General features: G+C 47.0%; 1 protein-coding gene across 2 annotated transcripts; it reads left to right on the top strand.

The window, feature by feature from the left end:
- Window positions 1-1093: 1093 nt before the first annotated feature.
- Window positions 1094-22654, top strand: TBCEL (tubulin folding cofactor E like). 2 transcript variants are annotated; one of them, XM_065696908.1, is made up of 8 exons: window positions 1094-1167; window positions 6802-6961; window positions 8756-8895; window positions 10215-10396; window positions 11364-11620; window positions 13845-13971; window positions 14303-14419; window positions 18542-22654. In XM_065696908.1, exons 2-8 carry the CDS (start codon window positions 6829-6831, stop codon window positions 18858-18860), a joined length of 1275 nt encoding a protein of 424 aa, XP_065552980.1. In that variant the 5' UTR covers window positions 1094-1167; window positions 6802-6828; the 3' UTR covers window positions 18861-22654. The 2 variants fall into 2 exon arrangements, with proteins under 2 accessions (XP_065552980.1, XP_065552981.1); XM_065696909.1 differs by lacking the exon at window positions 1094-1167 and adding an exon at window positions 5304-5322.
- The last annotated feature ends 1163 nt before the right edge of the window (window positions 22655-23817 follow it).

A 23817-nucleotide genomic window follows, 5' to 3' on the forward strand; every position in this document is an offset into this window, starting at 1 on the left:
TCCCCCACCAGTGTCTTGAAGACATATACTGTGTGTGAACCAAGTCCCAGCACCGAGGAGAAGCAGGGAATAGGAGACAGACTTGCTGAATTTTAGGGGTGGTAACACTGGGGCACTTTCAAGCCTAATGCAGCTTTTAACTTTGCAGTTGGGGCTAATGTGGTAATGTGCTGATGGCTCCAGCATTGGCAGTGGTCTGCCTGAGCCTCGCTTTGCTTCGTGGGATGGAGGTTTTTTGCTGCTTTAGCTGTGGGGTTCCCAGCAGACTTGCCTCCTTGACCTAGCATGAGCTGTCTGTCTCCTGGCTGTAAATCTGTGCATGTGAGTCAGCGCAAAGGGAGGCAGAATGGCAGAGCGGGAGTTAAACCAGTCTCTCACATACATGGAGCTGGTGCTGAGCACTGTTCTGGGTAGCACCCACAATGCTGCCATTGTGTGCTGCTGCCTGGATGGGTTGTGCATGAATCAGGGTGTGTAAGTAACAGGATGAGGTTGTCCCGATGATGTTACAGGCTGGGGAGAGTGTGTAGATGTGCTGCAGCTATTCATCCATGACTGATGCAGCTCTCCTCCAAACTGCAGGAAGGAGAGGCCACGCTTTGGGCAGCGTCTGATGCTTGTAATGTAAGGATGGGGATGGTGAACCTGGTAGGCTTGTTGCTAGGCAGATTTGTCCTTATTCCCTGCATCGTTTATCCTCCTGAGGTCGTGGTATCCTCCCTCCTCCTCAAGTCGTGACCAGCCACTGCAGGAAAGGTGCCACCACAGAGGCCACAGGGCAGATAAATAACGAGCTCTGCCTTAAGAAGGATGCTCACAGGCTGACATCACATTGGGAACGAGCGTCATTTATCCATGCGCATCCTTTGGGTACCAGTGTGCAGCCGTGCGAGTGGTTATGGGGCACTGGGTGGGCTGGGAGCCATAGGGGGTGCGGGCATCTTGTCATCACCCTCCTGCATCCCTGCCTGACGTCACGATGCGGTTAGGTGACGTCAGGTGTCGCTGCCCCTCGAGGGGTGGGGAGGGATGTGTCTCCGTCTCCATAGCAACCGGGACGCCTCCGCCGACCGGCCCCGTCTCCATGTGACCGCGCTCCAATCACGTGATGTTTGGCTGCCGCCGAGCTGCTTCCGGGTCGATGCGGGACGCGGCCGCCGGGCCTGGGTGAGCGGGGCCGGGGGTGCTGGGGAGGGGAAGCGGGGCCGTCACCGGTGCCAGCGGGCTCCTGCCGCGCTGCCACCCCCGGGCACCCGGGAGCCGGCCTGCCCGGGCCGTCCGAGGGGGGCCGGGGCAGTTTAACGTCCGCGTTCGAGGCGGCCGGGCCGGCCCAGGGGCTCTTGGGCGTTCGGGGATGGGGAGCCGGGGCTGCCCCGCACCGTGGGGCCCCAGAGCACAGGCAGGGAACGGCAAGGAGGGCTGCCCACTTGTGCGGTGGAGTTTGCCTTTGCAGCAGCCCCCGAGGGGAGTGCTGGTAGCATCCTGTCAGAGGCAGGGTTCTGTGTGCCTGGGGTCGGCGTGTCTACCCTGATGCTCTTCATCCCTGTCCATATCATTTCATATATAAGAACCCTGAATCGTGTCGTAGGAGAAGGACACAGCAGCTTCTCATAGACAGATGTTTGCTCTGTCGCATCTATTCCTTGCGCTCTGCTTTCCATGTATACAAACATGTCAAAGTGTGTTCGGTGCTTGGCTGGTTAGGACCTGCTCTGCAGGCATTCGAGTGGCACTGGGCTTCATTCGAATGGCATTAGTGATGTAATTCTGCTGGAGGGTTTCTTGTTCTCCTCACAGGCTTATAGCATGGGGATAGAAACGTTTTTCATGTCATTTCTGGTGTTCTCTTGTCACTTCACTGCCTTGGCTCTCAAGCCAGGCTCGTGCTCTTTGTAGACACATGCCATGCTGTGTGTCACTGGAGCCACAGCCTTCCGGCAGAGCGTTTAAATATAGACAGCAAAGACAACTCGTTGACACCTTCCAAAGTCTCGAGTGCATCTTTTGCAACGTACGTTTGTCATTCGGAAACCCCAGAGTGATTTCAGGCCTTGTGCCCTTGGCAGGAAAGCACTCGGAAATGGGCACCTTGCAAGCCACCCTGCCCTTGTGCAGACAACGTGCACTTGAAATGTGTCATCCTTGCTTTGCATGTTGTTAGTCCTTGCTCTCGAGCAATTGTAGTGATTCAGAGGAGCCACGTGCATGACAGATGATTATAGTGAATGTGAAACGGGAGGAGAAGGGAAGTGGGAAAGGTGGCTGCCCACTCCCTGACATCCTTGTCATCTGGCAATGGCCTTGGCATGCAAAAGTATAGCTTGAGAAAGAAAATGTTTGTGATTCAAAGTTGTTGAATGTAAATGCCATTAGGGATGTTTTTTTCTCAGTTCTGGGTTGCTCTCATAGTTTAGCTGAAGGCACAGCTTTTTGCCTCTTTTGTGATGTTAAGGTTATTTTCCAGCTGATGTTTGCTCAGCAGATAAAGGGGAATGGAGCTGATAAAAAAAGCAATGTGAAGGACAGACAGCTTTATGCATGGGGGAGTTCCAGAATTTCCAGACCCGGATGTCTGAATGTGCATTCAGGGAGCACTATCAGTCTGTCCTACAGCGCTGAGCTCCAAACCCACTTCTGGAATGAGGCCTTTCAGCCTAAAGCCTTGGCTGTCAGTGCAAATTGTTCCTGTAGCATGCAGAATGGTGTAGCAGAAAACTAAATGCCTTGTTCCCAATGCAAGCTTTGGTATCTTTTTGGATTCTAGATAATCTAGTGACAGGAAGTTCAGTTTGAGATACGCATCAGCCAAGTTGTTGAGGGCTGCAAAAGGTGTGTTGGGTTTGTTGGTGTATTTTAAGTAAGACCAATCCTTTAAGTCCCTATTTGTGACATGTAAGTTTGTTATATAATAGAACAATTACAACAGGCTTCAGTCAGCTTGCTTCCTATTATAGTGAACTCCTTTGTGATGGAAGTGCCTGAGTCTGTTTATGAAGAAGTAGTTTGTTAAGCAGCCGATTCTCAGCAAAGGGAACCTGAACCTCAGTTAAATCACTTCTGCTCAGGATTTTTGATCTCTCCTTTCCTGTAATAAAGCTAAAGGAAAGTTTGTGGCAGCAGGCAGAAACTTTAATGCAGTATTGGTTAGCAACATCACTTTCAACATGCGTGTGGCCCCAGCAGGAACTCAGAGGTAAGGATTTCCACTTGGAAGTGCAGGTTTATGTGCATAATGTATGTATCTTTGCGAGCTGGGTTTTGCTGCTATACTAGAAACGTAATGATGCAGTTCTTAGTAAAAATGCTGCTCCATGACTAATGGTACCCTGTAGGAAATCTGCAGTTGAATCCGTGCCTTGTGATATGTCGTGGTTTAAACCGATCCACACAGCTCGTCCACTCCCCCCCTTCTTGCCCTCCCCCTGCTCCTGGAGGGACGGAGAGGAGAATAGAAAAGAATGCAACTACCACGAGTTGAGATAAGAACAGTTTAGTAACTAAGGTATAACACAAATCACTGCTGCTACCACCAATAATAACAATGATAAAGGAAATAGCAGGAGGAAAGAATACAACACCTCAACACCAGCCGACCAATAACTTGCCCCACTCCCCCCAGCCAAGCACCGACTGATACCTCATCCAACCCTGCAGTCCCAGGCCTTCCGGGTAACTCCCCGTTATATCCTGGGCATGATGTGCTGTGGTATGGAATACCTCTTTGGTTCAGTTTGGGTCAGGTGTCCTGTCTCTGCTTCCTCCCGGCCTCCCCTCGTCCCCGGCAGAGCATGAGGCTCACAAAGTCCTTGGCCAGAATAAACATTACTTAGCAACAATTGAAACCAATCGGTGTTATCAGCTCTCTGCCCAGGCTGGAAGTCAAAACACAGAGCTTGCACCAGTTACTAAGAAGGAGCAAAACGGCTCCTGGTAAACCCAGGACAGGATAGAACCCGTGGATGCGGATCTCTGCTCTGTGTCCATGGCTGGTAGCAGGCACCGCTTCGGACTACACGACCTCTGTGAAACCTGGGAGCAATGTGGTTCCCTTGGTGCATGTATCAAGCTAAATTCCTTCATCATCCAGACAACTATACGATGTCAAGGTCAGCCTACGTGCAGGAAAGTAGGACAGATAAGCTTAGTTCCACCTAGGGTACAGCAGAATGCCGACCATCACGGTATCTTTGTGCCAAATATACTTCCAGCTGACACTTGGTATCTTTCTAGGCAGCCTGCAGTGTGGTGGGTCCTTTTTCCTGTGCTGTCTGTTCTTTGACAGGCACAGATATGAAGGGCACGTTTATCTTCCAGATACATTAAGCAGCTGCAAAATTGAATTGGCAAAACTGGCTTTTTGGACTGGCCAAATGATATGCTCATATGTGCTCGAGAGTGTTTCGTGACACAGCAATTGCGCTCTAATTAGAAGAACAGGTTTGCAAGCAGGATGGGAGATCTGTAGTTTATTGCCAGTGTCAGAGAAGAAATGATGATGCTTCTTATGAGGCCAAAGCTTGCTTTGAATGGGCCACTGCTGTTGGGGAAGGTGAGAGCCCTGAGTTAAGCTTACCATCAAACTCAAGTAGTTCCATGACACCCAGTGAGGCAGCTGATGGAAGTCTTGCTAGCAGAGAGTGTTAGGCTCCAAGCTCTTTACACCATTGCCCTGATATGCAAAAGCAAACCATAACCTGCTTTGCAGAGTGTTTATGAACAGTCAGAGAGGTGTGGATCCTTTTTGCCTTTCTTCTTTTCCCCATCCAAAAAGCTGATCCTGACGGAAAGTCCTGAGTTAAAGAAAAGGGTGAAAACACTTGTTTGAGCTATCTTTTACTCATAAACAGCTTCTCGCTCTTTCCCCTTCTTGCTGCCCTGGAAATGTGCTTGAAGGTATCTGGGAGTATCACACAGTCCTCTTGGCAGGTACAGAAATCGTGTTTCGCAGCCTGGGGCACATTGGCAATTGTCCTGTAAGAACATGTGGGACAAGGAGATTGTGCTGGGTTTACCAGGAGCCCTTTTGCTCCTTCTTAGTAACTGGTGCAAGCTCTGTGTTTTGACTTCCAGCCTGGGCAGAGAGCTGATAACACCAATTGGTTTTAATTGTTGCTAAGTAATGTTTATTCTGGGCAAGGACTTTGTGAGCCTCATCCTCTGCTGGGGACGAGGGGAGGCCGGGAGGAAGCAGAGACAGGACACCTGACTTAAACCAGCCAAAGAGGTGTTCCATAGCACAGCACGGCATGCCCAGGGGGGTAACTGGGAGTTACCCGGAAGGGCACGGGCTCTCTTCGGGGAGGTCGAACTCGTTCGGCGGTGGTATCGTATTCTCTTGTTATTTTCTCTTATCAATATTATCATTGGTGGTAGCAGCAGTGATTAGTGTTATACCTTAGTTACTGGGCTGTTCTTATCTCAACCCGTGGGAGTTGCATTCTCCTGATTCCCCTCCCCATCCCTCCGGGAGTGGGGAGGGTTGGGGCACGGGGGGTGGTGATGAGTGGATGAGCTGTGTGGATGGGTTTAAACCACGACAGTTCTTTTTGGCACCCAACGTGGGGCACGAAGGGTTGAGATAATGACAGATCTGACCGGATTAATAGTCACTCGTCCCAATGCTGATTTATTGGCTCTCAAAGCTGTTCCTCTTGGTCTCACAGGTTCAGAACTCTGTACATTACATACAGCCAGTATTTGCTGTGGTACTGTTTTTCAAGTGTGGGGCTTGGGCTAAGGTTTTTGTCTCATTGTACTTTATTATACTGACTTGTAATACATGGTAAATGGAGCTGTGAAGGAGGCAACAATCCAACACAGCACACAGCTTTTCCTGCCCTGAAAGACTGTTACAAGGGATGGAACCTGACATCATGGACCGAATGGACTCAGCAGCTTTATAGGGACTGGTCCATGCACTAAGAGTGTACTGAGATAAGAGTGATGGTATACTGAAAATGTGGGATCTGAGCATGATGTGAATGGTATGGAATAAGGGGTGGATACTGTCCTGGGTTTACCAGGAGCCGTTTTGCTCCTTCTTAGTAACTGGTGCAAGCTCTGTGTTTTGACTTCCAGCCTGGGCAGAGAGCTGATAACACCGATTGGTTTCAATTGTTGTTAAGTAATGTTTATTCTGGGCAAGGACTTTGTGAGCCTCATGCTCTGCTGGGGACGAGGGGAGGCCGGGAGGAAGCAGAGACAGGACACCTGACCCAAGCTAGCCAAAGAGGTATTCCATACCACAGCACGTCATGCCCAGGGAGGTAACTGGGAGTTACCTGGAAGGGCACAGGCTCTCTTCGGGGAGGTCGAACTCGTTCGGCGGTGGTATCGTATTCTCTTGTTATTTTCTCTTATCAATATTACCATTGGTGGTAGCAGCAGTGATTTGTGTTATACCTTAGTTACTGGGCTGTTCTTAACTCAACCCGTGGGAGTTACATTCTCCTAATTCCCCTCCCCATCCCTCCAGGAGTGGGGAGGGTCGGGGTGGGGGGGGGGGGGGGTGAGTGGACAAGTTGTGTGGATGGGTTTAAACCTCAACAGAGATCTCATATTTGGCCTGTTGTGATATGATTGAAAGCACATTTGTGTAGCTTGGACCCTCTGCTTGGTTTTGGTTTCTTCTCAGGTAATGTTTGACTGTAATTTTGAATAGGAAATAGGACCTATTAGACTGATCTGTAGTTCAGAAGTTAAGCTCGTAACCCATCGAGTCACTCTGTGGTCTGTGTTCTCAAGGACCGCTACTGGAGATGATTATTGGTTGCCGACTGGTTGTATGCTCTGTTTTTTCAGTGCTAACCAGAAGTCCAAGAAGGGAGCATGGACCAGCCCAGTGGAAGGAGTTTCATGCAAGTTCTTTGTGAGAAATACAGCCCTGAGAACTTCCCGTATCGTCGTGGACCTGGCATGGGGGTGCATGTCCCAGCAACTCCACAGGGTTCACCTATGAAAGGTAGGTGAACCAGGCTTCTGGTCTTGCTGAGCATCTCGGGGGTTCTGGGTGGGAACGGTTTCTTGGCCGTTCTTATGTTGAAAGAATTGTCCTGAATTAACCAGAAAAAGAAGCATCATGATGTATTATAATGTGTTCCTTAGTGACGAGCTGAGAGACTGCAATCTAACAAAGACAGAGTTGATCTAGGGGCTGAACCGATTGCTGTAAAAAGTAAGTTTCCCTACAGCATAACAGAGTCAGAGTCTGTCAATGAAAGATAGAAATAAGGCCTTATACAGGCTGACTTTTGAGGGTTCTGCAGTCCCTGGAGTTAATTTTCTTCAGACTAGAGATACCAGCTCTTTCATTATTGGCTGCAGCTGTGGCTATTTTGGCAGAGATGGCTTAACAAATGCATAACACTTGATCTGAATTTGAGGTCGGTGCCACATGCTAGTGGAACTGCCTCTTCTTTGTGTAACCCTCTTGCCCATTTTGATTGGTAAGTGTAGTTTAAATCCTGTCAGGTCAATTTGTATCATAAGCAGCCCCAAAGGGGAAAAGAGCCATGGAAGTCAGCTGGATGAAGTTCACAGTTACTGAGTGTGACAGAGGAGAAAAAAAGCGCCTGAGTTCAGCTGAGGATAAACCGAACAGCGTGTTGCTCAAAATTAACATGAACAGGAAATGGGCCTGATGGACTATTCCATCAGTGCCCTCTCTCCGGTGTGTGAGCACCCACTTAACTGAGCTATTTAGATGCTGGGGAAAGGGCATGTTTTAAAGTCTAGAATGTGATTGAGATGTGACTTACAAGCGTATCATAACTAATTCCCCAAGTACAACACTACCCTTTAAAGAAGCCGGATCCTAATAAACAAGCTTGCAGGAAACTTGTAAACTCTGATCACACCAGATAATTGTCTGCTGTTAGAATTGCTTTCTGGTTGTGTAGCTATCAAGTATTAAGGAGAGAGAAAAAGGGCCATCTTTTTAGGAAGAAGCGTGCTGTTAGATTTAGATACTCCACAGAGGTGGGAGAGCTGTACTGTGTGCAGAAGAGTGTAAGACTGATGGCTTGCCTTGCCTAAATGTGCATTTGTTGTGTTGAAATGGTTTCCTGTTACAAATCTATAGCTTTTAGCTTTGTCGTGTTTTGGCCTTACCAAATGAAGTTGTGATTGAGACCCAAGTCCTTGTCTGTGAAATAGCTTCAAGAACTTTTACCTGCCTGAGCAGGAACTAGAGCAAAACAGGAATGTAAGCGGCAGAGTAAAGACATAAGATTTCTGCAGGCTGTAAGAATGCTGAACGTTTTACATTGTTGGAAAGGGAAAGCTTAGAATAGAAATGTTAAAATACATCCTCGCTGTTACTAACCACAAGTGGGCTAAGTACCAGAGCATAAGGGAGTCTGACTGTGCAACTAACAGTCCACCTAGTCCTGCATCCTATCTGCAGTAGCAGATGCCTAGGGAAGAGCAGAAGTTCTGGCAAGAACTGATATGAGACATACTGCAAACTAGGAAAGACTGCCCCATCCTTGCTGCCATGTGAATAGAAATGCATGTGGTAACTGAAGAGCACTGATACCAAGTGGTACTTCATGTCTAGACAAAAGACTTCTTGATTGTTGTTGGCCACTTGTTATAAAATCCGTGTTTATCCCGAGATCCCTGAATGTGTGTAAATTATGGAATTACTGATAGAGTTTTTCTGTTGCTCAGTGTCATGTTTGTGCTTGTTGTTGCCTTCTGTAAGTAAGCAATGCAAAGCTGACCGGAGGACATCTTTTCTTTTTCCCTGTTTCAGATCGCCTCAACCTTCCGAGCGTGCTGGTACTGAACAGCTGTGGCATAACCTGTGCAGGGGATGAGAATGAAATTGCTGCCTTCTGTGCTCATGTGTCTGAGCTGGATCTTTCTGACAATAAACTGGAAGACTGGCATGAGGTAAAATGGTTACATGTGCATCTTCCTGAGTAACTTTGATGGCTATTGCCATGGCTGCAAATGCATTGCAGGTTAGAAGAGTGCTTTAGTCATTTAAATGAGAGAGATTTCCATTTTTTGTGGCTTCTTTCTCATCTTTGAAGCTGATGCTTATTTACTCTGACAACAACTGAGCAATACACGTGATGAATTTAATCCATTTCGGCACTTCAATCCATTTACCTCGTGACTTACGATCTTGGCCTGGGCATGACAAGTATATATATACATATATATATTTATCCTGCAAAGCACTTGAACTGCCATTTCTAACATCAAGAGGTTAATGAACAAGTGCAGTTTTTAACAGAGCAAGAACTGAGGAGGTCCAAGTAATGGCAGCTGGTTCCCAGCTTTGCTGCCAATTCCGTATTTATTCTCTCTCCTCTTTTGTTTCCCTATCTGCAAAACAGGTTTAATAACTTCTACCTCAAAGGATATTTCTGAGGACTCATTGATTAATGCCAAATGCTATTGTAAAATCCTCTGAAGGGCTTGGGTGCATTTATGCTAGCTAAATGCAATGTAATGTGAGTAAACCAATTGCAATGTGTTCAGTTGTTAACATTTCCTCACTGGCTTATGCTCTGCTTTTATGTTAGTGTTTATTGTTGGAAATATACGGAAAAGAACAGGATCTGCAACATAAACATGTTTATGTGCTTCTGTTGCATCAAACCCCTGTCTTTAAACAGGTTGTTAACTCAGTGTTTGCAGAAATGTCCCAGCTCTGGCATGGGGGTCACAAAGCCAGAATTGGGATAGGTTTCCCTGTTCCTGTTATTTCCGTGTTAGCCTAGAAGGTGTTAGCTCAGCGAGTAGGAGAGAAGTGTTAGGCTTGCCTGTTGAGATTACAGCCAGGGAAGATGGTTTTGTACTGAGGGTGTATCTGTTATGAACCGGGATTGTCTCCTGGCTTGTCTTATTCTGAGGGAGTCTGTCTCCAGCATCATGGATTCAACACTTGATTTCAGCTGCTGCATGAGACAACTGCCCTTTGCTAGACCGGTTTTCTCTTATCAAGCTGCTTGGAGAGTGTAAATAAATGCACCGTTGAGGTGAATGAGCAATTAACCAATCAATCTAGATCAGTGAATAGCTGGAGTATGATTCACAGGGGGTAGTCATCCAGAAGCATTGTTTTTTTTTCCCCCAATATAATTTCTTTGGCTCGTGGTGATTCCAAAAGCCCCCCTTTTAGGCGACAGGATATTACTGCGTGAGGTTAGATCACTGCCTGATACACTTTTCTTTCTCTCTCTTTTTCCCTCCCCACTTAGGTCAGTAAAATTGTGTCCAACGTTCCCCACTTGGAGTTTCTAAACTTGAGTTCCAACCCTCTCAGTTTGTCCGTTTTAGAGCGAAGGTGTGCTGGCTCTTTCGCTGGCGTTCGCAAACTTGTGCTCAACAACAGCAAAGCTTCCTGGGAGACAGTCCACACAATCCTGCAGGAATTACCAGAGTAAGCATGGCGAGTGGGGCATAGAAAGGGGTGCTTGCTGTACGCAGGTCAAATCGCATGATGAGGGATAAAAGGGAAACTGGCCAGGTAAATACGTTGTCTTAAAAGAGCATCAGTGGTGTTGCAAAGCCTTGGGCTTCTCATCCAAATCTGCATACCAGGGATGGATAACGACCCCAGCAATGTTGGAGGTGGCATGCTTTCCTCTGAGTCACTGCAGAATGAATGGTGCGATGCATACCTGTACTAATAGCTTTTGAATGAGATGCAAGTCTGAGGGTCTGGCCACTTGTCAAGTAATATTTCATCATGCTTTTCTGGGCAGAAGTGTTGATTTCTGTGGCTTGGCCACAGTCCACCTTGGCAAAGGCGTTCTGCTTCTGCAGATGTCCTCAGTGGCTTCGATTTGATAAGGGACCCCTCTTTGTATGGCTTTGTGAGCAGAGATGATGAGAGTGGTATAACCCGCATGGCCAATGCTCGCTTCCTTGGGATTAGGAAAGCTAATTTCAGTTGGCTGAAAACTTAGTGGGACCTGTTTATTCTTTAATGGGGATATTTGGCAAAACCAGGGATGTAGGGAAAAAAGCATCATCAGTGTCGTGTAAAGACACCTTTTTAAGTTGTAAGCATTGAGAGCAGTTACCAGCCACCACTGGGGCTGGGTTGGTGGCTTGTTGGGCACATATGTGGGACGCCACCCAGAGCAATCTGTTACACGATTAATACTGGGGGGCTAGGGGAACACTTGGAGGTATTTTTCATCTGTGGAGGAAGCTTACAAATGGAAGCAGAGATGGAGTTGAAATGCTCCATTCAGAGCGCTCAAAGCTCTTCTCTACACCAACTTCTCAAATCACATAAGAGCTGTTGTAGAAACTCATGTTAAAAGTACATGTGCGTGTCCCTGTACCTGAGATCTCAATGTATGCTGAGATGGCGATCTGATCTTTCTTCCCCTGTGCAGCTTGGAGGAGCTCTTTCTGTGCCTTAATGACTACGAAACAGTGTCTTGTTCTCCAGTTTGCTGTCAGTCTCTCAAATTACTCCACATAACTGATAACAATCTTCAAGACTGGACTGAAATTCGAAAACTGGGAATTATGTTTCCATCACTGGACACGCTTATCCTGGCTAACAACAACCTCACAACCATTGAAGAGTCAGAGGATTCCCTAGCAAGGCTGTTCCCCAACCTGCGATCCATCAATTTGCACAAGTCAGGTGAGAGCCTGGAAGCAGTATGCTTTTTGTTCTCTGCATAAGTGGCAGCAGCTGATCTGAGTCTCTCCTCCTGAGAAGGTGAAAAACCACACTTGCTTTGTGCTCTTTGAAACTTCAGCCTTGAGGTGCTTGCTTCTCGGGCTGCGTTAGCACTAAGTAGCCTGCAGTCAGCATTGCTTCCTGCAATGTAGGAGAAAGGGCAGGTGAAGGCAGAAGTGCTGAGTAAGAGTGTAAACCATTGGGATAGGTTTGTTGCTGTAGCAGAGCTAAATGCCCAGTGACCTTTGAGCAATCTGTCCTGGCTTCTCTGCAGAATCAAAAAGCTGTTGATAAATGTAGTCCCAACAGAGCTGGTGTGTCCAGTTTTCTAATGGTGCTAATGCAGGGCTACGCAAGCAGATGTACTCAAGTGTCCTGACCTGAAGAAGGTACCATTAGGGAAGGAAAACAGGCAAGAAATCAACTTGTCCATCTCTGTGGGCTTCAGCTGCTGCTTTTTGAGGTTAGTCCTTATCTAAAGGATGAGTCAGGGGAGCATGGACCTGCAGCTACTCAAAAGGAGCTGCCACAGGTTTTTTACATTAGTAGTTTCCCCTCTGTTTCCTGTCCCTGCCTCAGATGCTCCTGGCTGGAGAGGCATAAATGTCTGGCTGTGGAGGGGATGAAAGAATCCCATTTGCCTTTAATCCCTCTTTGAGTGAAAATGAGCGTAGGTGTAGGTATGTGGCATGTGAGGGCTGAACATTCACCAGCAAAAGCTGTCTGTGATGTGTGCTCAGTTATTAGAAGCTCACAAGTTATGCTTGAGGCTGCTTTTACATTTCAGCCCCAGAGAATTTTCAGCCAACACTCCAGAAAGAGAAGCAGCATTTGGCATGTTAGGAAGAGCACCCCATGCGCCGGGAGCATGAGCTGCAGGGCAGCTCGTAAGGGCTGTGATGTGTTTGTGAGATGCCAGAAGTTCTTCTGCAGGAGTACTTAATGCATCATAATCTTCTGTTCTTTACAGCTTTATGTGCTGTGCAAGTGATAGTTAAGTGTTAGCTAAGGTAGAAGGTGATTTATTAACATGCTCTGCAATGTAAGCATCAAGGAATCCTTATAATAAAAGCTTAAAGCTAACTAGAGGAAGAAAAGCCTGTTAAGCTGGATTTGAAAGCACTGTCTCATGGAGCAGCGAGTGCTCCTGTGGTAAGTAGTTTTGCAATTTTGATGCCAGATAGTCAAGAACTCTGGACCCTGTATTGCATTTTGATGTTTTGGGAGCTGAAAGTCAAACAGAAGTCCCAAGGAGCATGTTAAACACTTGGCAGATGTGTCTTGAGTGCTATGGGGAAAGGAAACTCTGCCTGCCTGCCGTGATGCTTAGGAGTTTTGTTCCTGCTCTCAAAAGAGCCCCTTCTTCTGAACTGAGGCTCAAATGAGACCCCTGATTTTATTTAAACCAGTAATATTTCTGTTTTTTTTTCTCATTTTCTGTACTGTGTTGGTGAAGCTGTTGGATGTTGTTCAGAGAAACCAGTCTCCTAACTCACATTGCCAGTGTAAGCTTTTGGAGCAGTCATCAGAAAAGCATCGCAGAAGATGTTTCTGCAGTCACAGCAAGGGGAAGAGAAGATGAGAAGTGTTGATGTCAGCACATAATGAGGGCTGTACTGCTGCTCAATCCTATTTTATTTTACCCTCTCTGCCTGCTTTGTTATCCCAGATGTCAGGTCTTCAGGGGGCTGAAATTGAGTTGAAATCTTTTTCATTAAATGGCTGGATGGCTTCTGGGACTGTTTTACCCTTGGGTCAGGAGTGGAAATGGGACCCAAGGTGGTCATGTGTGCGAGGTAAAGCTATTTAATAGCTATTTAGTGATGTCTAGAATGGCCAAAGTCCTGATAACTTTAATACTACTTAAGGCAGCATCTCTTTATAGATGCAGCCATCATAACTGATGCTAGTCAGTCGTCAGCAGCGAGGCCAAAGAGTCCATAAGAAACGGAGCTCCCTAATCAGCTGTGGAGATCATCCTTGTAGACATACAAACCATCATGAGTGAATTTAAACTGCTTTGTCTTGTAGCAGATGAAAGAGACTTTTTGCAGTACGTCGTGATCAAAAAGCTGACTTCTCCCAGAAACAGGATCTGTCACTCGCCTGTCATGTATAGTCTTTGGCTCTGTCTTGTTATCTTGGATACACGATGTATTATCTGTGTTTGTTTTCTTCTGAGCAGGTCTGCATTGCTGGGAAGACATTGACAAGTTAAATTCTTTTCCCAAGCTCGAGGAAGTGAAATTGCTAGGAATCCCTTTGCTGCAGTCCTACACCACTGAGGAACGCAGGAAGCTGCTAATAGCCAGGTCTGTTCCTTGTTCATTCTGCTCAGCAAAAGAGTTACATGGCAATGAATGGCTGGGAGTGGGTAATTGGAGGAAGAGGCTGTTAGGAGACAGGGTTTGGTGCGAATTCACCACTCAGAAAGATGGGAGCTTTGGTTTCTTTATTGTTGTGTTGGAAAATGGGAGTAGTGGCAATGTTAAGCCTGATTTCTCTGCTTTTCAGTAAATTTTGAGCCTGATACATACCTGTGCACACGATGCACATGTGAGATGAAAATACTTGGGTTTGAATGCAGCGGTGACTGCCTTGTCAGTCACCCTGTGGGTTTCTCTTCTTGGTGTCTGCATGCAGGTTGCCATCTATCGTCAAGCTCAATGGAAGCATCGTTGCCGATGGGGAGCGAGAGGACTCGGAGCGATTCTTCATCCGGTATTACATGGAATTCCCAGAGGAGGAAGTCCCATTCAGGTATGCGTTCTTTGTCACAGAATGGAGAAGGGTAGCAAGGCAAAAGGAAAGGTGACAGAACAGATGGTGTTATATCAGGCTAGCTGTTCCATGTCTTGCCTGCCTCAATCTGTTTTAGTTAATGTTGTTATATTAGAATATTGTCTGATGACTTGTAGAATCACTTCTGAGTCAAGTTTAGTCTTAAAGTGTCCATGTCAAGTGCCATTAAACAACATGACTGTTCAGTTCATGATCTTCATTGCTTCCTGGCCTCCCTGATGGCTAGCTTCATAATCCACCTGTGTTTGGGAGTCCCCACAAGCCAGTACAAACGTGTTCTCTGGTGCCAGGCCAGGGCATCTAATTCTCTTGACCATCTGGTGTGTGGAATGTGACTGGTGATGGGAAGCTGTCCCCTCACTTTCAGGCCCACAAATCGCAAATCTGATGGGTTTTCTTTGCCAAAAAAGTATGCCCAATGATCCGTTTATCTTGGTAAACTAATGAACTTTGACAGATGCTGTTCAGTTGGTATCTTCTCTGTGCCAGCATCTACTTACTGCTTCTTAATGGGCTGAAGAAGGATCACAGAACATCAAGCCACTGCATTGGCATGCCTTTTGCCCTGAAACCCTCATGTGCTTTACAGACAGCAAAGCTTCAGAGCCCTTTCTTTATGAAAAGAGGGTAGGACAAGAGTTTGTATGGGTTTCCAGACAGAGGAAGGGACAAACTGAGGCAGAGAAGGTCAAGGGTATGGCCTGGTATGGATGACAAAGGTACAAATGGAATCTGGTTGGTGTTTGCATTGGCTGGTTGGTGTTTCCAGCAGCTTAACTCCTAGGTAATATGTCTCTTGTCTGTGTATGTGCCCTGGCAATACAGTAAGGGCAAGGGAAGGCTGGAATGGGGAATGGGGGCATGGCATTATTAGTGAATACTAATTGGTCCAGCCATTACTGTATTTGTTAAAGGCATCCTGGGGTCAGTTCATAGGCAAAGGGTACTAATGTAGTCAGGGAAGCAGGACAGCCGGTGATCCCTCTTGTGCCTTTTTCTGAGGACAAGCCCTGCTTGTAATTTTAAAAGTCCTTGAAGCAGAAAAATGGAAAGAAAAATTGGCAGGAATTGCAGCACAAGTGGAGGATGCAGGGGAGAGGATGGGGAGCCGGGGACCATGAGCTCATGGTGCTGCTCCCAAAATGGATTATTTTCCGTAACATTCATTTTATTTCTACCAAAACTGTTTTGTGTCTCTGTGGCTCTAGAAGGGGAGAATAATGATGTATTCAGCTGCAGACTGAGAGGGGAACTAAGGTATGAGTAGCCCTTTGATCCTGGTGGAATGTGTGTGCTGTACTGAGCTTGCCAGGGCTTGTGCATAAGAAGGCAACTGAATGAGTTGATGTCACACTCTGTTTCTTTTCCTGCTGGACTTGTGTCTCTGGGTATTGTGGTGACAAGTTTTTTGTATGTCCAGGACCCGTATATTGTTGAGAAGGATACAGTGGGGTACAGCTTGATGATACTGTTAGGATGTGGACTTTGGGAACAGGCTGTGTGCACATAGTACCACATGCAACTAGGGTCACTTTCCAAACAGGAGCTCTTGTAAGAAATAACTAGTATCTCATCCCATCCAAAAAAAGCTGGGTATAACCAACATGCTAGCTTTATGCTATTTCGCTAAGATACAGGAGAATTACCTCCCCCCCTTTGGTTTCTTAACCTTTAAGCACTGTTACTGCCCTTTTCTTGGTCAATGGGCTCTTTGTCTGAATCCCTTCATCTGTGAAGCATTTCCAAGGGACTTAAGCAGCTACTAAAGAGGGTTGTTCTGTTCTGGAGGAGTTGTGTGCCACTACAAGCTATTTTCTAACAAGGCTGCAGATGGCTGAGAGTGTCCCTAGTGCTGAGGGCTGGTTTTCAGTTCCTGGACCTGTGTGCAGCAGCCCTTGTAGGAAGGGAAAGCTGGCATTCTCTGCAGAGTGATTCCATGTGTATTTGTTGCTAAAGCTTCCTCTTATTTGCTTCCAAATCTGGTGTGGTTTCTCTGAAGGTGATTCATAATTAGAGTCTAGTCAGGACACATGCATGTTCTTGCTGGGGTATGGCATCTGCATTGCAGTGCTGCCTTAAGCAGAGGAAGAAGGCACACTTGGGCATGGAAACCTCACGAGTGTAAGCAGCCCCCCGCAAGACTGTCGAGGTGCAGCATGTGATAAGTGAACAGCACACAGCAAACCCCTCTGTTTGCATTGCATGTCTTCATGGGCTGCAGCTCAAAGGGATCGGAAAGGAGAGAAATGGAAAGAGTAATCTCTCTCTCTCTCTCTGGATGTTGTGGGTTAGAAAGCAGTGCTGAGCCTACAGTCCAATATTGGCTGTCTTCTTGATTGACGTGTCTGTGGGTTTTTAATGAGTCCTCCGCTTGTCTGGTCTGCTGTTTATCTGCAGGGTATCAGAGACACTTTTAGCCAGGCTCAGTTCTTCAGCATCCTCTGCTCTGCTCTGATTATGAAAGTCTCCAGGGTGCCTATTATCGGGGTACAAAAGAACCATATGAGCAGAGTGCCTTCGTTCTTACTGATTTGAGGGAAGCCAGTCATTCGGGCTCCTAACTTTATTTGCAGGCTGCAGCTAGTATTTGTAGGCTTCAAACCTTGTTCTGCATTTCCTCAACATGAGAAAATGTAAGACAGCATTGCCTCACCCTCTGCATACTTACAACATGCATTCGGGTAATCTTAGCCCACTCCTGGTGCTTCTCTCTCTCAGAAGGCTTGAAATTTGTCCCCCTCTTTATACTCTTCCCACCATCAGCCCTGTTCACTGCAGTTTCCCCAGGCATGAACTACTAGTTGGCACGTAAGAATGGTTGCAGCATGTGGAGATGATGAGAGCTGAAGGGATATCCCAAAATAGTCTGCAGGCAGCAAAGGGCAGGTTTGCTCTCTATTCCTCTCCTGACCACATCCTTCCAGAGGTGTCGGAAACTGTGCTGCAAGGATCTCCTCTCAGCTGGCGACACGTTGGCTAGCACTTGTTCTTACTGCAGGCAGTAGCCCAGTGGGTAAAATATGGGGAGTGTGCTGTCTCCTTTCAGCACTAATGGTTTTTCCAAAGAAATAGGCCTGATCCTATCGTTCCGCAGGTGACTGTGAGAGCAGGGCACCAGCCTGCCTTTGGATGCTGTGCCTTAGTGAAAGCTCGTTTTGTCTGTGAGACTGGGGAAATCCTAGTGCGTTGTTGCCCTTACCTCATTTCCCCGCAGACAGAGGGTCTGCTGTTCTTCGGGAGCATTCCTGTCCTGAGCTGGACTCCCTGGGGTCACCCAGCCTGCCAGGTCGCATCATCTCTCAACAGGGGCCGTGACACAGCACCGATCGCATTCAGCTCGGGCTCGGATTGGGAACAAAAAGAGCTTTCTGTACAGCGCATAGTGGAGGCCTCTGAAACGTTACCTTTCCCAGCAGCTCTTGGTCTTTGTCATTTCAGTCACATTGTGTTCTGTGTGGTCGTTTCGCCTCTTTCCCAGCCAGGCAGGGGAGATGCAGACGTGGAGTGATACCTGCTGAAGGGAGTGGGAGGGTGAGATGGGCTTTCCATTGCAGGAGATGGCTTCTGAGGATGGGCCTTGTGAGGGACAGCTGGAGAACGTGGCTCCAAGGAGAAAGTGATGGTGCAGTGTGTGGCTGTGCTAGGAAAATTCCCCTGTTTTAGAGAAAGGGAGACTTGTATGGAGAGAAGCTCCATGCAATTTGAATGCTACCTCAGCAGTATTCTTTACTCATAAAAGCCTCATCCATCCTTCCCATCTTGACTGAAGTGCCAGTTAAACTGCAAGATGTTTCAGAAGAGCCAGCTATGGAGGATGAGGACAGCTTGTTGCTGGTTCTGGTTTTAGCTCCGTCAGAGTTCCGGGCTTCACGTGAATCACACCCTGGGACCTGTGCGCACCCTCTTGTCATCCAGTCACTGTGCTCTCCTTGCCAATGTTCGCTTATGCTTTGCAACCTAGTAGCATCCTTGCATCAAGTGGCAGCTCAAGTGAGGTAGAATCATAATGTGACACAGAAACTGACTTGTGAAACACTAGGAGCAGCTCTGCTGTAACTCTGGGCATGTTTAATTTTACAGGTACCACGAGTTGGTCACAAAGTATGGGAAGCTGGAGCCCTTGGCAGTGGTGGATCTTCGGCCACAGAGCAGCGTGAAGGTGGAGGTTCACTTCCAGGATAAGGTGGAAGAGATGTCGATCCGTCTGGATCAGACTGTGGCAGAATTGAAGAAGCACTTAAAGACTGTCGTGCAGTTGTCAACAAGCAACATGCTGCTCTTCTACTTGGACCAGGAAGCTCCCTTTGGTCCCGAAGAGATGAAATACAGCTCGCGAGCGCTGCATTCCTACGGCATTCGGGATGGAGATAAAATTTACGTGGAGCCCAGAATGAAATAGCCTCTTCCGGGTGCACACACATGCCCCCCCACACCCACACACATGCATTAAGGAGTTTTGGCAAGGTTTTTGTTTCGGTTGGTTGGTTGAGGTTTGGTTGTGTTTCTTTAGCAGGTGATTTCTTAGCCCGGAGGAAGTGCCCTGATCTGAAAACCATGCCTGCCATCCACTGCAGGTGACCTTGAGGTGACAGCTGACTTCAGTGCGTGTGTTTCAGTGTGTGCAATACCTTGATGTTTCCTTTGATGCTCCGGTATACTCGTGATTTGGCATGAATGGTCACTTGTTCAAGCTAAAGGGTGCTAGGGTCCATAAGGGAGACGATAGCTCGGTGCAGAATTTGACCTGTTGCTTTCTTTGTCTAAATTGTTAGGGTTTGGGCTCCACCAGAGCACCCTATGGCCTAGCTATCCAACTGTGGCTCGAGCTTGCTCAAGTATTTGTTTGCAGCTAGGTGCTGTCTCAACCTTTTGTTACGCTCGAGTTCAGTGACAAGATCTAAACCAGTATTCCGCTTGATTCAGAGCTCAGGTACTTAGTGCATCCACTTAATTCCACTGGTTTGGGTTAGATGAGTGCACGAAATGGGGGAAAGAAAGAGACCCTTATTAGAAAGAAACAATTTATTTTCAAAATGCACGCTTTATATCCATACTGTCCTGATTTTTTGGGGGGGAAAAAAAAAAAAAGAAGTATTGATTTCTCTCCTGGGAGAGAGGAAGGGGAAAGTTGAAGTTTGTGTGTGTTGCTGTTGCACCAGAAATGAAACCTAGCACTTTCCCCAGGGGTTCCTAAGCTGCGGGGTCCCAGCTAAGGGTCTGAACTAGGAGAATGTGTTGGCTCAGATCAGTTTCTGGAAGATGAGTAACAAAACAACTTTATTGTAAAGCAGGTTTTCACTCTCTGTGTTGGCTTCCCCCCTACACGCACCTCGTAGGCATCGCAGGCTGCTGCTTAAATTAGTCTCCATTTTCTACTGCAGAGCAGATTCCCTTTCTTGTGCAATGAGATCCTCCTTCCTTTATCTCTCTTATGTCCCTTGTTCCTCTGTCCCCTTGACAAGTTGAAGACCTTTTAGATTGCCTACTCATATGCAGCTACATACAAGTTTTTGAAGCTGTGCAGTGAGGGCTCTAGTTACACTTGAACTTCTGACCTGAATGTTGAAACGCTCCCTTCTCCCCATGTGCACTTTCTTTCCCATAATGCTTTTGTCCATATCACCGAGCTCCTTTTATATTCTTGGAGTTGTGTATTTCTCTTCATATTTTACCTAGATCGTGGGGTGGGGTAGGATGGGACGGGGAACAAGTATTATCTCATAGTCTTCAGGTTGGGGATGTGGGGACCGGTCAGAGGGGAGTAGTTCTGCATCCAGAGGAATGATTAAAATTGGGAGGATTTAAGACAAGTTACTAATTTGTGCCTCATCTCCCTGCCAAAAATGTCTATTTCCTGGCCCTCTTGAGATGAGCAATAGGAAATGGAGCAAGACTCACCATTGGTAGCGTAGAGGCTGCGGCACGTACCTGCGGCGCTGTGGTACCCATAAAACAAAAGAGCAGGGAGATGGTGGCAGTGTAACATAAGATGATGCTTTTATAAGCTAGAGCTTTACTGAAGATGTATTTTCCATTTGGGCAGTGAAAGGCATTTGCTGCCTTATAGCAGAACTCTTAAGCCAACACTTCTGTATGATATATACATACATAGGCATAGGAAAAGTTGTGTTTAATAAGATATTTTGTTATAAAACAAAGTTTTATGAAGATATGGTTGTTTAATATTAGAAGCCTATATCTCCCCTTGACCTCCAGTTTAAGTAGGTTATCTCTCAGTCACTGCAGTGTCAGAGGTAAGTGACCGATGAGGATGCAAAAGTGTCTCTGACCTAGTTCTATAGAGCAGTAATTACCTATGTGGGTATGTTTATGGCATTGCAACTGGTATTAATGAGATGCTGTAACTATTGACCAACATGCTCAGCACAATTAAATGTCTCGGTTTCAGAAAAGGAAGTAAACACCATTAAAGAGTGGAATGGGATGTTACAGAAGTGACAGTATGTGCTTTGAAGTTTGTTCACCCACAGTTTAGCCAGTCTGTCACTGTGCCAGCTTGGAAGAGTCAGTACATGGTGCTTTTATTTACGGTGGACCTGGTGGGGACAGCAAGGTGGAAAAGAGAACACCTACAGGTATACAAGGTGACAAGTGCCATGGAGCTGACAGGGATTTGGTGCTAGCACCCAAACCTGCTCCCCTGGTCTGTTCAGGTCAGTAAGTCATGGTATGAATACCACTGCCTTGTCGCTTTGTTAGGGAAAGGTTGTTTCGGGATGACGTTCTGAAGCAGTTCACATTCTGTGTGGCTAGCAGAGCACTTGTGGGCTGGAAACCAGCAATCCTGGTTTGCTTCCCGCAGACAAAGAGTCGTGTCCAAATCCAGGGACAGTTTATGTGTCCAGATGGTTGACTTCGAAAAGTAGGGCCAAATGGCATGCAACTGATGTGGCAAAATACCCCAGGTCGGCTTGCTTTCCTTTTGTAATGCCTTCTGGGAAAAGGTCTTGTACGTGTGCCATGTTAACTGCTAAAGAGGGAGCAGTGTCAGTGGGAGAGAGGAAGGCTTCTGAGCGAGAGAGGAGATTTAGGGCTGAGGATGGGTGCCAAGTATCTGTGAGGGTCCTGAGCTAGCAGGAGGCTTGATTTAAATCAGCGCGATGTCCTGAGGGGCTGTGACCTGGTGGTGTTGGCATATACCTGCTTTAGGAAAAGGTCCCTGGATCTATATTAGGCAATAGATTTGCAGGCTTCTCTAGCTTTTGTTTCCTTCTATCCGAGGGCTACTTTTGTCAAGAACTGTTTTGTTGTTTGTGCTAGTTCATGCATAGCAGTGGGCAAAGCACCTGCTTCGGAAGGGATTAGGTGACAGCTATATACCAAAGTGTCGCACGGCTCCTTGTGTTGAGATGAGATGCTGTGCTGTTGTGTTTTTGGATACATTCCTATTGATTATCCATGTTTTGACCAGATGTTTCATGCGGATCGCTTAACCGGCGATGTGATGAATATGCATGGCGTGACGACTGTCCTCTGCTTCCTCGCTGGGATTTGTAACCCCCATTACCGGGAGTTGCACACATTCCGGTGGCAGATAATTGTGTGGCCCGTGGTGGCTCAGAGGAACTGAGCCTAATGGTGCTCGTTGCTTCTGGGGATAGGCTCTTGGTTTGCCCTCGCCTCCTCGGGTCTGTAATCTGATGAAGGCGACTTGGCGGCGCTGCCTCCGTCGGTTGCTGTTCTTGCTTGTAAATGAGATTCTGTAGGTTCTGTTCGTGTATGGAGTTGAAAATGCAAACGAGGTGCTGAAAGCAGCCCAGAGGCTGAAATATGTATTCCTGGCAGCTGTGCCTCCCTCATTTGAATGTGGCACTTCTGTAGGCGGTAGAGAGACGCCTTCCCCAGAGCAGCGTTCGAAGGGCTTTAGCCATCTCGGGCCTTTGCCTCTGTGATTGCTTTTCTGCAGTTACTGGAAACTTGAGCTGTAATTTCAATGTGAAGGTCTATTCTTGCTCCCTCTTAATGATGCATCCGTATGTAATTTTAAAGAAAAAGGAAGAACTCTTTAAGTCCAGCTTGTTTTTTACTCTCGTTTCTCTCACAGGGGATATACTTCCTGCTCCCACAGTTTGCCTTTGGTTTGCTCGCAGACTTAGCAGTGGAATTCAGGCCAAATAGGTTATTGGTTTGGATCAGTTCAATAAACTTATGTAAGTTTTTACACAAAACAAAGTGTCCCAAGTTTTGCACTGTTGTGTTCCCTCCCGCTCACCTGTATGTTTAACACACACCTTTGGCAGGCTGAAAGCTGCTGAGATTTCTTTGTCCTGCTGACTGTTCCTGCCTCCTGTCTGCCCGATGAGCTCGGGCAGAGCCACCTCATGGTGTGACATGTGCTTGTTGAAAGGAGAAGTCAGGATGCTGGAAGACCTAATCCTGTTCTGGACTGTATTCCACCATGGTGGTTACTCGTCTCCACTCCAAGGGCTGAAGAAGGCTCCAGCTCATTCTCTGTTACCTGCTCCATGTCCTGAGTGGGACTGGCCTAGGGGTTAAAGCAAGTTTCACCCTCAAGAAAAGGTTTGTAGGTGCTGATGGGGAGGGCAGCATCCCCACTAAAGCAGGAGTCATGAGCTAAGCCCATGCTGGCCTGTGTCAAATGACCTTGGGGATTCTGGACGGGATGCAGTCTTCCCTGGACTGGGCCTGGTCCCTTGGAAAGGGAATGCAGTAAGGCTCATCCTGCAGTTGCTTTGCTGAGGTCAAGCAGCCAGAGATCCCCTTATGTCATCTTGTAACGCTGAGTTTTCCTCGAGGTCAGGCACGGGAAGGAGGTTTTCTGGTAGAAGGATAAAAAGAAGAGGGGAAAGCAGTTGTTTGCTCATCACTGTGTGATGGGAGCATCCCCTGCCAAAATAAAATAGCGTAGAAGACAAAGTCTTCCCCAAAGAGACAGTGAAACCTAATCAAAATTCATCAGTGTAGACTAGCCCAGGATGAACAGGACCAGAATATTAAGTTGACAAAGGAGCAGAGGGAAACCTATATTCACTGCTTTTCTCTGTGTTACAAAACAGGCTGAGAAGAGTCAATTGATTTTTCTGTGGCTGGTAACATTCACATTTTGTATGGGATGGAAAGGAAAAGCCGTGGTGCATGGCATGGCAGGCTGGAAGTAATCTGCCCCTGAAAAACCAGTCAATGCTTTATAATGTCCTGGCCCTCATAAAGTAGTTGTTGGTTTAGAAATGGGGAAAAATGCATTAAAAAAGGAAGCTTCCTACTAGCAAGGCCATGCTGGGGTCTACAGAGCAAGCAGGCTCTGGGATGTGCTGTGGAGGCGGTTGCGCTGCCTGGTGCCCTGATGTACTAAAAGAAACTGCTGAGGTAAGGTG

Source organism: Lathamus discolor, chromosome 17 (genome assembly GCF_037157495.1).
Source record: "Lathamus discolor isolate bLatDis1 chromosome 17, bLatDis1.hap1, whole genome shotgun sequence".
Taxonomy (NCBI): domain Eukaryota; kingdom Metazoa; phylum Chordata; class Aves; order Psittaciformes; family Psittacidae; genus Lathamus; species Lathamus discolor.